The 16554-nt window shown below is 45.2% G+C and overlaps 1 protein-coding gene across 1 annotated transcript in view; it reads right to left on the bottom strand.

Moving 5' to 3' along the window:
• Window positions 1-6329: 6329 nt before the first annotated feature.
• The window catches only part of FREM2 (FRAS1 related extracellular matrix 2), a 137604-nt gene continuing 127379 nt past the window's right edge, over window positions 6330-16554 (bottom strand). Inside the window, exons 18-24 of the mRNA XM_084769743.1 lie at window positions 15822-15926; window positions 14260-14387; window positions 14039-14173; window positions 12859-12985; window positions 11321-11508; window positions 10970-11116; window positions 6330-9170 (exon numbers count right to left, since the gene is read on the bottom strand). Coding sequence (XP_084625869.1) covers window positions 8649-9170; window positions 10970-11116; window positions 11321-11508; window positions 12859-12985; window positions 14039-14173; window positions 14260-14387; window positions 15822-15926 — 1352 coding nt within the window. The 3' untranslated portion in view covers window positions 6330-8648. The remainder of the gene's footprint in view (window positions 9171-10969; window positions 11117-11320; window positions 11509-12858; window positions 12986-14038; window positions 14174-14259; window positions 14388-15821; window positions 15927-16554) is intronic.

Here is a 16554-nt window from a genome sequence, read left to right as displayed (position 1 = left end):
CTTGACATCCTTCCTGTGTGTCCTGCTAAAGTGTTGGCCGTTCTCAGCATCCTGGCATGTTTGTCAGGGGCAGAGGCTCAGCCAGGCAGAGGAGCCCAGGGTAATTTGCTTATTAGTTAGACCATCTGCAGCCACTGGGGAGGTCGGTCTATGAGTTACATGTTTTTACTCGGCTTGTCCCAAGAGCCATAGTGATTAAGAGCTGTTTGTAACCTCGCCCCAGCTCAAATAACTTGTTGGAAAAAAGAAAGAAAGAAAGAAAGAAAGAAAGAAAAGAGAAGAGAAGAAAAAAGTCACAAAGCAAACACATTTTAAAATTTGCTTTAATAGAGTTTATTTCATTGCCAAAGTATGGTTTTTCTTTTGAGATTAGTTTGCGAAATGAGGGTTATCTTATTTTCTTTTACTTACCTATTTATTTTTGGTGCTCACTATGTCATTCTGGCCGACTTGGAACTTGTTCCACAGACTAGATCTTTAATCCCAGCACTCTAGAGGTAGAGTGAGGCGGACCTCTGTGAGTTGGAGGTCAGCCTGGTCCATATAGAAAGTTCCAGGCCAGCCAGAGCTACATAGTGAGATCCCGACTTAAAATGAAACAAAACAAAACAAAACATAAAACCTCCTGCAGATTCAATTGACTCTGTCACTTATAACATTAAGGGTGATTATTCTTCAGTATAGTTCATAACTTATGCTTTCACTAAAGGCTGACTAAACAAAGACTCCACTGAAGAGAAATAAGTGCACTTGACGATAAAGAGTCTGAAGAAGACTCTGGGAGTGTAGACTGCCAAGGATGATGTTCAAAACACACCCTGAGCCCCATCCACAGAGACTAAGCTAAGGTGCTGTCCCTACCTGAGAGGAAGAGAAGGGCACATAACCTGTCTTAGAGGGGTTGCTCACAGGACTGCGTTGCACCAGTACTCAAGAGGGCCAAAGAACCCTTGTCAGGTGATTCTATTGTCTTATAACTATCATCTCATATTGAGGTTCCCAAGGCACATCCATGGGGATCCGGGTCCTGTGTCCCCAAAGAGTCATGTGGAGGCACACAGGTACATCAGAAATGGGGCTGGGTTATTGAGAAAGTAATTTTCTTGGTGGAAGAGCACTTGCCTAGCATGTGTATTAAGTTAGTCACCAGCATGAGGTGGGGGGGGGAGCACCCAAAACAAAAAAAAAGTAAAAGGAGAGCGTGTGTGTGCATTTCTCATTCCAGAGGAATAGCCAAGAGCTGAGATGCCCCAGGTAGGGTTCCAGGGTAACAAATGAACACAGACGCAAGATTCCCAAAAAGCCAATGTTGTGTGAATTCTGAGTTTTTGTGACTCTTGGGTAGCAAGCTGTATGCTGGTGCAAGAATGCTCTGTGTAGTTAAACATGAAAGCAACTTCTGTAAATTTGAATTGCACCTTTCCCCGATGCTGACTGACAATAGCGTCTATGCTGAACCCTTGCTGCACAGCACAGTCCCCTCCACCCTGCCCCCCCCTCGGCCAACCAAGTGTTGGCATGAGTGGGCACAAGCCCAAAGGCAGCTGTGCCTGCAGGGGGCCATAAAAACAGTAGTCAGACAAAGGCGTACAACAGTGTCAACTCTGTAGTGTTATTTCTCATGTCTATTTCCGAATACGGAAGAAAGGGAACATAAGGAAGAAGGAAGGGCTTTAATTTGGCTGCTTAAAGGCATGCAGCGGGAGCAACAGTCTACAGTCAGGACACAGGGCGATGAGCGCCTGTGCTCAGCTCAGTCCGAGAGCCTACATAGCCCACGGAGAGGTGCTGCGGCCCTGTGGGTTTTCTCTTCTCAGTTAAACCTCTCTGGAAGCACCCTCATCAGCATGTTCAGAGGCACGTGTCCTAGGCGCTTTTACATTCAGTTGAGCCAATGGTGAAGATCACCCCATCCCAAGGTCTCAGGATAGACAGAAGAAAGAGTTTGACCTCTTTTTTTTTTCACATACCACATGCCCCCTTAAAAGATTCTTTCCCTGGTAATGAACTCTCTATAGGTGGTCTTTGGCTTTTACTCTTAATGGAATTCTTAAGGTCCTTTTAATAGCTTATTGACAAAGTTTAACTTTTCTTGAGACAATAAAATGAGGAGCATGGGACCATTATATCATTCAGCATGATCCTTTTTTAGGCAGGAAGTTTTTTTTTCTTTCATTCACTCTAAACCTTTGATGCCATATACAGGTAGGTTACAGCATGCCTGCTGTGTAGTGTTAAGATGGGAGAGAACGTTCACTACTCACTGAATGGTAAAGATTTCACAAGGAAACAAAGGGTGATACTAGAGACTCGGAAAAGAAATCTTACAGAAAAATTTAGTCTGGCAGGGTAAAGAACAAGGGAGGGAAAAGGAGAAGGGGAGGCAAGGAGAGAGACAGGGAGAGAGGAAGGGAGGTAGAGAGATGGGGGCAGGGTAGTAGAGGAGTGTCTTAGATTTTTCAAAACCAACTTTACTTAGCATTCTTAAATGCCTCAATCTCCCTTCTAACCCACTGACCAGAGGCAGGGGAGAAAAAAAATGTTAATAGGAAAAAGGGGTTGTGGACCTGTTTAGAAGTAGTTCTTTTGGGCGATTTCACTCTGTTGTCAGGATACCAGCAGTCCAGTCCAGCAGTAAACACCAAAAAGAAACATGAACCAGTAATGACTGCAAGATCCAGCAGAAGCAGCAAGGCTTTGCCGAATTTGCATGAGTCAGTGGAAGTGCCCAGATTCAGCCAGAATACCACAAGAAGGTCTCTGATGTGTTTCTCTCTATGAAGTGAAGACCTATGAAGATCAGTGATGTATTGCTCAGTGTAGTAGTGCAAGAACTTCTCACTGTCTCATTGTCTGTGGGGTTCTACCGCAAGACCCAGCTATGCCACTCCTGGACATATGCCCAAAAGATGCTCCACCATAAAAGAAGAATATTTGCTCAACTATGTTCATAGCAGCTTTATTCATAATAGCCAGAATATGGAAACAACCTAGATATCCCTCCACCAAAGAATGGATAAAGAAACTGTGAAATTTGCAGGCAAATGGATCATCCTGAGTGAGGTAACCCAGACCTAGAAAGACATAAATGATATATATTCACTTATAAGTGGATATTAGCCCAACATAGATGTCCTCTGACAGACTTCACCCAATGGGGGATGGGGATAGATGCTGGAATTCACTGCTGGACTCCAGATGCAGTGCTGAGAATGGTATGGAAGAACTGAGGGATGGAAGGACCCAGAAGGTTCAGGAGCCCCACAGGAGCTCCCGATGACAGATCTGGACCCAGGGGACCCTACACAAACTGTTGCACCAGCCAAGGACAATGCATACAGTAAACCTAGGCCTCCTGTTCTGATATAGCCAATGGACAGCTCATTCTCCACAGCTTTCAGGAGAGTGGGGACTGATTCTGACATGAATTCTGGTGCCCTCAATTTGATCACTTCCCTTTGGTGGGGAGGTCCTATGGCACACAGAGGAAAGGGAAGCAGGCTATCCTGATGAGACCTGATAGGCTGTGGTCATATGGTGGGGGAGGAGGTGCCCTTCTGTCAGAGGTCTAGGGGATGGGAATAGGGTGAAAGAGGGAGGAAGAGTGGGAGAAGAATGATACAAGTGAGGTGATAACAATAGAGATGAAATCTGAAAAATTATAATTAAAAAAGAAAAAGAAAACTGTCTCAGCCCTGGATGCAGGACAGACCATGCCTGAGATGACCCCTGCCAAGCATCATACTGCATGAGCAGGGCATAGCACTCCCGAGATTACCCCAGACACTCAGAGATTCAGTATGTCACTAAGAGGAGCAAGTAAATGGTGGAGAAATGGAAGAAAAAGAGAAACAGAAGGATGTGCATACAATGAAGAGAGGCAGGAACAGCCTGATGCCGCCTGGGATTATGATGGGATCCTAACCTATGCTGCTACTGGGAGCCACATCTGAGTCCATGGCCCTACAGCAGCAGGGATCTGCTATTATCATAGGCCAGGTGGACATCCCTCATCGGAGCTGCTACCCATGTTGATGTCTGAGGCTGTTCAGAATTGGCCCCACCCCTCCTGGGCATATGGGAGAACTGGCTCTGGGGGGCATGAGAGGGAGAGCAGGAAAACTGATCCCTGACTCGGCCCCTAGCCAGCTTCAGTACTGGGGAGAGCCCCCATCTCCCCCCAGCACATTGTAGGAATTGCAGATGAGACTGCGCCAGGAGACCTGGCTCTGGCGTCATGAGCAGGAGAGCTGTCCCTGCTCCTCACCTGCTGGGAGAGTGGGTCCAGCACCTCAACTGGGCAGCACAGTAGAGGTAGGCCTGGATATGGGGGTTTCAGGTGAACCAGTCCCCAAGGGCATGAAAATGAACAAGCTGGGGGGCTGACAAGCTCAGATACCTCTCAGGCCCACATGCAAGGCTTCAGATTGGCCCACTCCAACATCTACCCCCATCGATGACGAACTGCTGTAGTACATGAAGGGGCCAGAACTAGGTCCTACAGATCCAAAACTACAGGATCTCCATGACACGGGGCAACAACAGGATATCCAGGAGGAGTCCCAAAGAGGTTCCAGTATTGTTAGAGTAGCCGAAGCCAGAGGCTTTGTACCCGACCAACGAGTCCTTGCAATGCATATTTGCAAGCAAACAAGTGTGGGCAAAAGGGTATACTGTGGGACAGACACACTCTGACACACCACAGCTTTCACAATGCTTCCCCCCCCCACCCCCCCACCCCCGTGTGGCAGGGTAAGTTGGAGGGCAGAGGGTACAAGGGGAGAAGAAGATGAGTGGGATTGGAGTGTATGATGTGAAATTCACAAAGAACCAATAAAATCATTTTCTTAATTGAACTATGATTTTTCCATTTAGTTTTAAACTTGCTACTTTAATGTTCCTCCTCCCAGAAACAGTTTGACTCCAGCACTGATGTGCAAGTAAAGGCTCTCTGTTTGGCTTGAGTTTCAGACAGGGTTTTCCTATCTTGCCCTGGCTGACCTGGAAGTCACTATGGAGACCCACCTGCCTCTGCCTCCCCAGTGATGACATTAAAGGCCCGTGCCACCATACCTGACCATTTTTACATTATTATTCTTTAATTATTTTTGAGACAGGGTCTCCCTACATAGCCTGGCTGTCCTGCAACTCACTATGGAGGTCTGGCTGGCCTTAAACTCATAAAGATCCATTTGCTTCTGCCTCCTGAATGCTGAAATTAAAGTGCGATCCATCATGCCTGGTTTTACATGTGTTTAAATGTTAACTTTCAAACTGTGATACTGAGAAAGAATTTACAGTAAGGTGGCTTGATAGAACCTTTTCTTGCTCACAAGCACTTCCTTGATTCTGAGTACACAGAGTCCTTACAAACGCCAGGCTGTTGCCAAGGTGTGGTGGTGAAGGCAATCCTAGCACTCGGGGAGGCAGAGACAGGCAGATCTTTGTGAGTTCGAGACCAGGCAGGTCTACAAAGCAAGTCCAGGACAGCCAAGGTTACAGAGAAACCCAGTCTCAAAAAACAAAACAAAACAAAAAAACAAAAACAAAACAAAACAAACAAAAAAACCAAAAACAAAGAAACAAACCAATAAACAAAAAACAAGTGCTAGGCTGGGTGGTGGCAGTAGACATCATACTGGTCTTTACTCACGGTGATCATATGGGGTTTGCTATTATCTTTGAGGTTAAAAGCAACAGAATCTAACGCTGATGTTTTAAAAGATTTTCATCATGGGTCAGACACCTACGTCTCTGTGTGCTTGTCTAGAGGAGATTCTGTTCACATTCCTCCAAAGACAGAGCCCTACTTGATTACCAGCTGCCTGGGGGCAGGGTGAGCAGCCTGGGGCCTAGCCATCCATCAGGATGGATGATGGGGTAGGGGCAGTGCTGGTGTAGGCCTGTGGTCCTCCCTGGGTGGGAGACAGAGGCAGGACAACCGAAAGTTCAAGGTCAGCCAGAGTAAAGAGCAAATTCAGAGCCAGTTTGGGCAACTCTTTAGATGGCCTCAAATCAAACCATTAAGAAAGGGTTGGGGCTGTAGGTCGGAGGCAGTGCCCCCCCCCAGCATATGTGAGCCATAGGTATAATCCCCAGTACTGAGTATTACATTGTGGATATTTCCCTGTGGAGCCATCTTTCTCATGTATTTTAGTGTCTTGTTGTTTATAGGCTTAGGAGAGGCACTCATGGTAACATTTATTTTTGCTTTTAGGTTTTACTGTGTAATATCAACCAGATGCTGGTCTGTATCAGGAGGTTAGGAGGAAATCAAGATCTATAATTGACTTCCTATTCTCAATGGGAAATTACATATTTGCTCTTAAAATATCAGAATACTTAAAATAATGAAAACAAGAACTTCCTTTATTTAGAAAAAAAAACATTTTTCTTATTGAAAAGACTTTTAAAACCATTACTGTATTTTAAGTAACATATTTAGTGAATAGATATTTTTAAAATTATGAAAAAATACAAATAAAAGAAGAGAAAAGAAGGGATGCGGAGAAAGAATACTGACATTTGCTATTGGGGAAAGAGGGCAGATTTATTTTGTATTTAATATGCCATCTAATTTATAGACAAGAGCTTCATTAAAGCAATGTACAGTTGAGCGGAATTGGGGATGGAAGCTGCCTGGTTAGGTGTAGAACAGGTGTAGAACAACGTGTCACTAGTTACTGCATTCACTTACTGACCTGGAAACCCCAGGGTGGTCGGGCTCTGAAGCTCTCAACTGCTAGAAACAGAAAGCTGGTCGGTCGAGGGCAGCTGCTCTCACAGTCTTCAGAAGCTGAACCCAAAGCTAAGTAGTGAAAGTCCCTACACTGTTAATCTCCAAATTCCGAGGTAGCCAAATGCGGAGCTAAGCATCTGCCAGAAGTAACACAATGAAAGGATGATAATAAACTACTGGGTCTGATGAATGGGCCCCTGGGCGGCAGTGATTTCTGTTTTTCTGAGTCCTCTGGGGGACCTTTGCACTGTAGACAGGACTCACTGGAGCTCCCAACAGAAGGACACGATGGTCCACATCATCCCCAGAAAGATGTGGAACAGGAAGGGAAGCTGGCACCAGGCACTTCCTCCATCTCCTCCAAGACCAGTGCAGTTTCCTTTTCTCAACCAAGAGATGGCTGGTACTCATGGACACCCACTGGCATACAGGAGTGGCCTGAAATGGGGTTTGCCTCCCAAATGTCTCCATTCTCCTAGGATGCTCAGCGTGGCCAGGGGGTGGTTGAAGTGTGAGGGACTCCACGCCTCACTGGAGGGTTACGCGGAGGCATTTGTCTTGTATGAAATTCATCTACTAGGTTTTAGGAAAGGGCATTACTCTGCCGAAGTTCCCCCCTTCTAAACAGAATCTCTAACACGGGCGGGCGCAGGGTGGAGGGAGGGACGGACACATTTCCGAAGACATAGGCAATGTAAAGCAAGCTTTTACATAGTGAATAATCAAAGTGACAAACCACAGAAAAGGTCCCAAAGGGGAACCTCATAGCACCGGGTCACTGAACTGGGGAGGCCAGGTGGAGATGTTCTCTTCCTGGATCAGGGAACGGGGTCATGGGCAGCACTGGCCACCTCCAAGATCTGGAGTGACATGCTTAGAGCAGATGTAAACCTAAGACAATGTCCCATGGCTAACGTAAGCTTAATGCTGCTGCGAGGCTGTTACTCAAAGACTAGTCTCACTTGCATCCACTGTTCTAGAAAGCATGCCTACGAGGCATCCTGGTTGTACATAGCGTGTTAATAAATAAATAGCACTCTCATCCTTCACCGTTGGTAAAGATGGTTCTCATTATTTATGGGTTCAATACTGCAAGCATCTCGGTTCTTGAGAGCGTTTGTCCTGTGCTGACCCAAACTCTTCGTCGTCTCTTCATCTCATGTCTACATCTCTACAACTACAACCAGTGAGGCCAAGTAGCAAGAGCTTGGCGGCTAATATCTACCCAACATATCAGTCTCTTAAAAATCATTTCCAGAATTAATATATTCTTTGGTTTAAGTTAATGTTAAATAAGCAAACGAGACAAAGGAGGTCTGAGGGAAATGAGAAGCAATTCAGATCCAAATGAGTTTCCCTTTTTTTTTTTTCTACTCATTCCTTCTATGTTTTCCCAATAGTAAGAGGTGATTTGTGGGTTGAGCTAGCCCTGGTCATGACTTCGCGCTGTCTTCACGGATTAGAAAACTTGTCATAACAGTGTGTTCATCACCCTCCTGAACTACCAATTCAAACCTTTCAGTTATACAAAGAATAGACAATGTGAGATTTGCATCTTCAAAATTCACACTAAAGTAACAAGAGAGTAATGGCTAACGTCTCTCAGACTTCCCAGAGAGTTCTTGAGCACCTCTGAGTAGGTTCATCTCTACCGATGCCTAAAACCAGAAGCACCTCCCCTGCCAGCCAGCCAAGGCTCTAAGCATCCTGGATGCCTTCTTGGCAGCAGGAAAGAAGTGGCCTGAATTTGTCCTTTGATGCCTGCACGATGCAATGGAGTTCAAGTGAAAAATCTTTTAACATAGGGACTCTGAGCACCTTTGTCACAGAAAGTCCTCAGCTCTCTGCAGATGACCCCAAGCCATTGGGTATCCCTCACAGTCTTCTGAGGCCCACGAAGAGAAGGTGTTCACACCTCCGAGCTGTCGTTACATTGGTTCTGTGGGGACATCATGGGCTCTGTGCTCCCAGAGCCCTTGGGAGCACCCTTGGGAGCACCCTTGCCTTTCATCCTCTTGTTCTTGCACACGGCCGCTACAGCCACGGCCAGGCAGACAGTGAGCAATCCCACCGCGATGCCTCCTAGGACAGTGACAAGGCTGACGTCAGCGCTGGGACTATTGAGCTCCCAGGGCAGGATGCCGTCAGGAGGAATTCTTCCGTGGGGGACCTGCCTCTTGTCACGGCGGTCCAGGGAGATATGCTGGATATTTGTTCCCCGGTTGTTCTCAGCACCGATTTCCCCCGCCAGCGAGGGTGCGCTCCTGGCTGCTCTCTTCTTCCAGCTCCTGGTAGTTGCCTGGGGCTGTCCCTGCTGTACCACGGAGTGGTACCGGAACTCCAGGCTCCTCTTGCCAATGCCTCGATGGGTACTGTCCTTTGACTTGACTGTATAGATTGTGTGTATGTACCATTCTCGGCCCAAGGCCACCTAGAAAACACAAGCCTAGTGTTAGGAAAGGAAATTCCTTGTGCACCCAGCTCAGGATTATCTGCAAGAGACATTAATGCCGAGGTCATAATAAATGGCCATTTTGTCTGTGAATTAGTCTATACCACACTCTGCTGTGACAGGCTCTGTATAGAGTCAACTGCACGATACACTCTGTGTAACTCTCCCTTGTTATTTTTGCAGTTGGGGGCTCAGCCTCCGGCTCTTATACATGATAGACAAGTGCTGCAGCATAGACATATGCCCTCAGGCCATCCTGTACCACTCTTAGGTGAAGGTGTACTTAGTGTATTTGTAGTCACAGTGAACATTATAAAATGATTTTTTTGATCTCTCAGTCTAACTTATTAATTTTAAAACCTAAGTGAATAGGGACATAGAGTTTAGTGTTTGGCTCCACCTCTTTCACCTAGTCAGCGCTAAAGGCAGAACCACAGCTCACAGCTTCAGCAGCATACATATATGCGTAGGAAGTCATGGAGTTGGAAAATGAAGTCCTTGTTTCTTTTGTGGGACAGAGTCTTACTAAGTAGCCCTGGGTGCCTAGAAGATGTCACTGCGTAGACTAGGTTGACCTGAAACTCATGGAGATCTGCCAGCCTCTGCCTCCTAAGTTGCTGGGACAAACGGCATGCACTACCACACCCGGATGGAAAATCAGATTTTAAGCTTTTCCAGAGCTTGGAAAAGGAATATTTTCCTGATAATTTGGAGGTGTATTCAAGATTTAGTGAAGCGAGCTGTTTTGAGAGTTCAGAATAAAACTGATAGAATACTTGTTTGAAAGAATTCAAAGGAACGAATAGGCTTTTTTAAAAAACGTCCTTCCTTGGAGATAGCACAGTTGGTAGAGTGCTTGCCTTGCAAGTACAAGGATCTGAGTTTGAGCCCCAGACCCTAAGTAAAAATGATGGGTATGGGGCCAACAACCATAGTGCCAGTATTAGGGATATGGAAATTATTGAACCCCGTGGGGCTCGCTCCCCAGCCAGCCGAGGCTTCTTGTGAGCTCAGGGCAGTGAGAAGGGAACCCAAAGTGTTCTCTGGCTTCCATATTCAGGTGCACATACATGTACATGCACACACCCTGTAATGTGGGTATATGCGCTCTCCTCTCCCTCCTTCATTCCCTCCCTCCCTCCCTCCCTCTCTCTCGTACACACACTGCCCACACCCATTCAGTCATTACACATTCTTTTTAAAAAAAATGCCAGGCAGTAGTGGTGTGTGCCTGCAATGCCAGCACTCGGGAGGCAGAAGCAGGTGGATCTTTGTGAGCAGGGGGCCAGCCTGGTTTACAGAGTGAGTTCTAGGACAAGCCAGTACCACACAGAGAAACACTGTTTCAAAAGTAAATAAATAAACAGCAAATATTTAGTTAATTATGTTTATTTTATGTGCATTGGTATGTTTTGCCTGCATGTATGTTTCTGTGCCACATGCATGAGAAGGACAGAAGAGGGAGTTGGATCCTCTGGCTGTGGAGTTACAGTTGGTTTTGTGAGCTAACATGTGGGTGGTAGGAACTGAATCCAGATCTCCTACAAGACCAGCCAGTGCTCCTAACCACGGAGCCATCTCTCCAGCCACTATTACACCCTCTTATATTAATACTTTAGCAAGGTAGCAATAGGTAGACTTCCTGTGGCATCAAGCACTCTCACTCTTCCCATTCCCCATGCACGACTGCTCTTATTTCCGTTTTTCTATGATATGCCCGGGGCAGCAGTGTTAGGTACTCAACCATGGTTACATAGTAACTGGATGGCTGGACCTACTTGAAAGAGTGGTGTGGAGTCGACTTTAAAACCATCTGATCCAGGCTGATTCACTAAGAGAATGGCTTCAGGGTCATCCACTGCCAGTCTGGCGTTAAACAGGACATCTCCAAAGCTGGTCGCTTGTGTCTCTGGCTGAGCCTTGTCCTTAAAGCAAGAAGGAAGATGATTATGTCTGGAGGCAATGCCAAGTTCGCAACAACAGAAAGTTCTGCAATTTTAGGCCAGTACAGAGCATCATAAAATGCCACTATGTGGTTTAAGTAAAATGATAATATTGATTTAAAGTGTGAGATGAGACACCTTATGCTTGTCACATGATGATACAGCTCATTGGGCCAAAGCACTTACCACAATTTTGAATCTATGTAGGAGCGAAGGCGAATCAGCCAGGCAGCCGTACTCTGCATTGGCTGGGCTGTACTTTGGCACATAGCCATCATCCCCTGTGCACACGAACACCTTCTCAATGCTGCAGTGAAAGGAATCACCAAGGTTCTGGACAGGGTCCACCATGACACGACCATAAATCACATCACCTAAAACAGAGATGAGAATGCAATTCTGTTATATGTGGTGACGCTACAAACTATTAGTGATAGTGACACAGATTATTTCTTTTGCTCCCTAACCTGTCATGACACAGAAGCTCTCTGTGTTGGCTTCAGGATCTGGTCTACTCCCCGGGACTCAGAGGGGGACACCCCCATAGACTGAGCACAGAGAACCAAAGCACTATAACTTGACATTTGTGGCTGAAGTCCAGTTTACAGGAGTTAATTAGTTGGTGAGATGTTCACTAATACAAAATAACACTAACAAAGAAAATATCAATAAAAAGCCTAATTGAGTTTATTGGTTTTTGAAGGTGGGTTTAAGGGTGCCCCTGACAATGCACCTTCTCACCAGCTGTAGCTGCAGCACTTGGCTACACTGCATATCTTACTAGGAGCTGAGCACACAGCACCAAACAAGAGAAGCATATTCTTCACCTATGGGAGGAAAATTACAGACACACAGGACAGTGGGACATCACACACACAGAGAACAAAAGGATATCTCTCTCATCTCTCTCATCTCTCTCTCTCTCTCTCTCTCTCTCTCTCTCTCTCTCTCTCTCTCTCTCTCACACACACACACACACACACACACACACACACACAGACGACAACAGGACATCACACACATATACACACAGAGAATAACAGAACATCACACACACCATACACACACACACACACACACACACACACACACACACACACACACGATAACCAGACATCACACACACACACAGGCCAATAGAACATCACACACACACACATACACACACACAGAGGCCAACAGAACATCACAGACATACAGGACAACAGGACATGATGCATACAGGACAACAGGACACCACACACACACACACACACACACACACACACACACACACACGATAACCAGACATCACACACACACACAGGCCAATAGAACATCACACACACACACACATACACACACACAGAGGCCAACAGAACATCACAGACATACAGGACAACAGGACATGATGCATACAGGACAACAGGACACCACACACACACACACACACACACACACACACACACATAACCACATACACAAATGCACAGTACAACAGAACATCTCACACACACAAAATAACAGGACATCATACACATACATACACACACACACAGAACAACAGAACATCACACATAAGACAACAGGACATCACTCACACAGGACAACAGGACAATACACACACACACACACACACACACACACACATACACAGAATGACAGGACATCACACACACATACACAGAACAACAAAACATCATACACAGGACAACAAAACCACAGTCTCACTTGGTGATTGTTACCTTCTGCAAAAGCAACGTCACTCTCCTGCCCAAATCCCATGGACCCATCAGACAACCAGAGACTCTTCTTAGACAGCAGATACATGTGGGTGTTCAGGCTGAACTCAGCTGCCACTGGATCACTGACCTAAACCAAGGGGAAAACCTTTTTATGTATCGGTGAGTCTGATGTGCACAAGCACACACAGTGCTCACAGGCACATTATCACCTCACGCTGCCATGCAGAACTCTGCCTTGAAATTTTGCGATCTACACAAAGTAGCTTAAAGAACTGCCATTCTGATTATGCTTTTGAGAAACAAGAGTGGTGATGTTAAGTCATTTTTTCTTTTTGAGTGGGAGTAAGTGGTGTCACTTGCGTTCATATCTATGGGCTGACTGCGGCAAATGTGTAAAGTGCCTGCGAGTGTCATGGTCAGCATGAGGCTGAGAGTATAAATCCTGGGACCAAGGCTGGTGTTTGAGGTTTACAAATACCTAAGGCCAGTTATGTATTAAGAGGTGGATTCCCTTGAAGACTGAGAACAAGATGGAGTGTAGACTCCTGCAGAAAATTGTCACACCTCCAAGATAGCAAATTGTAGGAAAGTAAGGCCAGGTAACAGCTAGTTAGTCCTCACATGCCCTGAGACTATGATTTTTATGTTGGAAACTGACATCAGATAAAAGAAAATCCCTTTTCCCTTTTCTTTCCCTTGGTTCCTTCCCGTCCAATTTTCTTTTTTCATAGTCTTCGAGAATTAAAGGTCACCCACTGGTGAAGATCTATGTATTGAGTCAAGAAAACCGTGACTTCATGAACTCTGGTGCCCCATATTTGACCATGTCCCCTGAATGGGCAGGCCTGGTGGCACTCAGGGGAAGGATAGCAGGCTACCAAGAAGAGACTTGATACCCTATGAGCATATACAGGGGGCGAAATCCCCCTCAGTCACAGTCATAGGGGAGGGGAATAGGGGGAAAGCGGGAGGGAGGGAGGAATGGGAGGATACAAGGGATGGGATAACTATTGAGATGTAATATGAATGAATTAATAAAAAGGAAAAAAAGAAAAAATATACAAATATATTAAATAAATATAATGTATAAAAATAATAAAAATATACAAATATTAAAAAAAAAAAGAAAACCGTGACTTGAACAGAGTAGACTTCATTCCGCTAGCCCTGTGAGCCATACCTGTTGGAATCGAATGTCAAGGTCAAAGGTGACAGGCTCTCTGGGGTTGCAGGTGACCGGCAGACGGTACTCCTGGTTGGCTGGGGCGGTACAGGGCACCAACTTTACCGTGTAGGTACCTGAGTAGTCTCGAACCTTTGAGGAGAAGAGAAGGCATTTTCACTTTGAAGTGTGCAGTGTGTCATCAGAAGGCAGCAGAGAAAGTCCTTGGTCACACTTACTGCAAAGTCTGACACGAAACTCCATTGCTGGACGGGCTGGTTATAGGTTGGTTCGCTGCGTATGAGGCGGAGGGTGAAAGTGAGACCTGGATGGTCAGCTGACACAATCAATGAGCTGGTGAAGGAGGCTGGAAAAAATACCAAAGGTCACAGTGGGACAGAGGTTAAATTGAAAAGGTCTACAACAGTGTAGTTTTCAAGGTACAAGAGCACCTAGGATTAAATTCTTTCTTACAAGTCTTCTGAATGGTACACTTTCCCTCATTTCAAAGATGGGGGAAAAAACCCTGGGTAGACAGTGACTATGGGACTCTTCCGAGATCACCCAGATAGGCTGTGTGAGTTCGGATTCTAAATTTACTATCTTTTCTGATCTATGTAATTCAGTCAAAAGGTAGGTGCTCAGGGCTTCTCCAGGGAGTCAATGTAGGGCAAGCGAGGCTGGGTGATTGCTGGAATAGCACGCCAAAGTCATGGGCTAAACTTAAAATATCCCATCAGCAAAGGCATCTTATGAACGAACTCTAATTCTAATTAGATTGCCTGCAACAGGGCTAATCACAAATCCAGTTCCCTAGAGACTAGGGCACTTTGAAGAGACTCCAAAGTTCAGGAAATGCTGCTTCCTCGTCGTCACGATGCAGACATAGGATCCCTTTTGATTCTGTTTCTTATAGTTTAATCCACTTTTAAAAAATTACAATGAGCCTTCTTCTCTTCTCAAACACTCAGCTCTGTTTTCTCCTTTCTCAGAGCTTGTGCCCCGAAGAGGATGGCTGTGAACATGGTCCCTGAACCACTTGCCTTTTCAGCCCAACAGATGGGAAAACAACTGGGCAATGTGGAAAGTAAAAAAAAAAAAAAAAAAAAAAAAAAAAAAAAAGATCTATTTCTAGTGAAATAGCCTTTGTAAAACAAACAAATATGACTTTATTGACACATCTTTTTTTTTTTTTTGAGACAGGGTTTCTCTGTGTACCTTGGCTGTCCTGGACTCGCTTTGTAGACCAGGCTGACCTCGAAGTCACAGCGATCCACCTGCCTCTGCCTCCCGAGTGCTGGGATTAAAGGCATGCGCCACCACGCCCGGCTTGTTAATTAATATTCAAAGCACAGCCAGGATTGTTTGTCCAGCCTCTACCAACTGCAGTTAAGAAGCCCAAAGCTTGAATATAAAAGCAAACTGTCTCTGTCTCCATTAAAGTTCCTTACAGACCTAGAAAAAAGCTGAGCAGAAAAGTGCTGGCAACATGAACCGACTGAAGTGAGGTTTTTGTGTCATAGAAACAAAGCACAGAAAAGGACTGTTAGTCTGTGCGTTTCATCAAAGGAAAAATTCTCATTAAAAAAAAAAATCCCCAGTCCAGTTTTCTTTTACAAGTATTCTGGGGTGATACATTTCTAAAGGGTAGGAGACAGATGAATGATGACCAAGCATTAAGGACATAATTACACACATATAACACATATGAAAGCTGGGCGGGAAGCGTGTTGAGACCCGTGTGGCTATGAAGATGCACATGCTGTCCTGTGGGAGGTGGCTGCCCACCAACAAGGCTTACCAGGATGTGACAGCACAAACAAGCCATGAAACTGAGCCTCTGTCTTGAAGTTTACAGCCAGGCGTCCCTCCTCACCAATGCGCATGCTGGTCGGATAGAGAGAGCCTACAGAGGGAAGGTAAAAACAGGTGGCCAGAGACCTTCACGCACAGATTTTTTTTCCTGACCTACTTGGCCTAATGTATAGACTCTTAACTTTCTATTATCAGATGAGTTCTAAACAACAACAACAACAAGTTTCTTTGATAAGGATAAATGGGGGCAAAATATTAATTAATATGAGTCAGGACACTATAAAATACACAGATGATTATGATACATTTTAAAAAAACAGTTTCAGTTTACAAAAACAAAGCTGTAATTTGAGATAAGTGACAAATGGCCTTGTTGAAGCTGTAGACCTTGAGACATGTAAGTGGGACCCGTGTGAGCGCCCCAGAACAACTGCAGAATTGATGAAAGAAAACCCTTATTATGCTCAACTACCACCCCTGCCTATTTAACAAGCTGATAAAACCTGACTTGAGGTTTCAAATACTTCTACAGCACTGAAGAGTTAGGGTTGTGAGAGATAGCTTGAGGCTAGCCTGGGCTACACAGTCAGCCTGGTAAGGTTCTCCCAACCCCCTCCTCCACTTAAAAGAGGGGGGGTATTCATTTTTATATGTATCTTCTTTTTTTAATTTAATTTAATTTTTTATTATTTTTTTGTGTGTATCTTCTAAGATAAAGT

The sequence above is a fragment of the Acomys minous genome (genome assembly GCF_964271855.1).
Source record: "Acomys minous genome assembly, chromosome: 19".
Taxonomy (NCBI): Eukaryota; Metazoa; Chordata; class Mammalia; order Rodentia; family Muridae; genus Acomys; species Acomys minous.
This window is presented reverse-complemented; position numbering and strand designations above follow the sequence as displayed.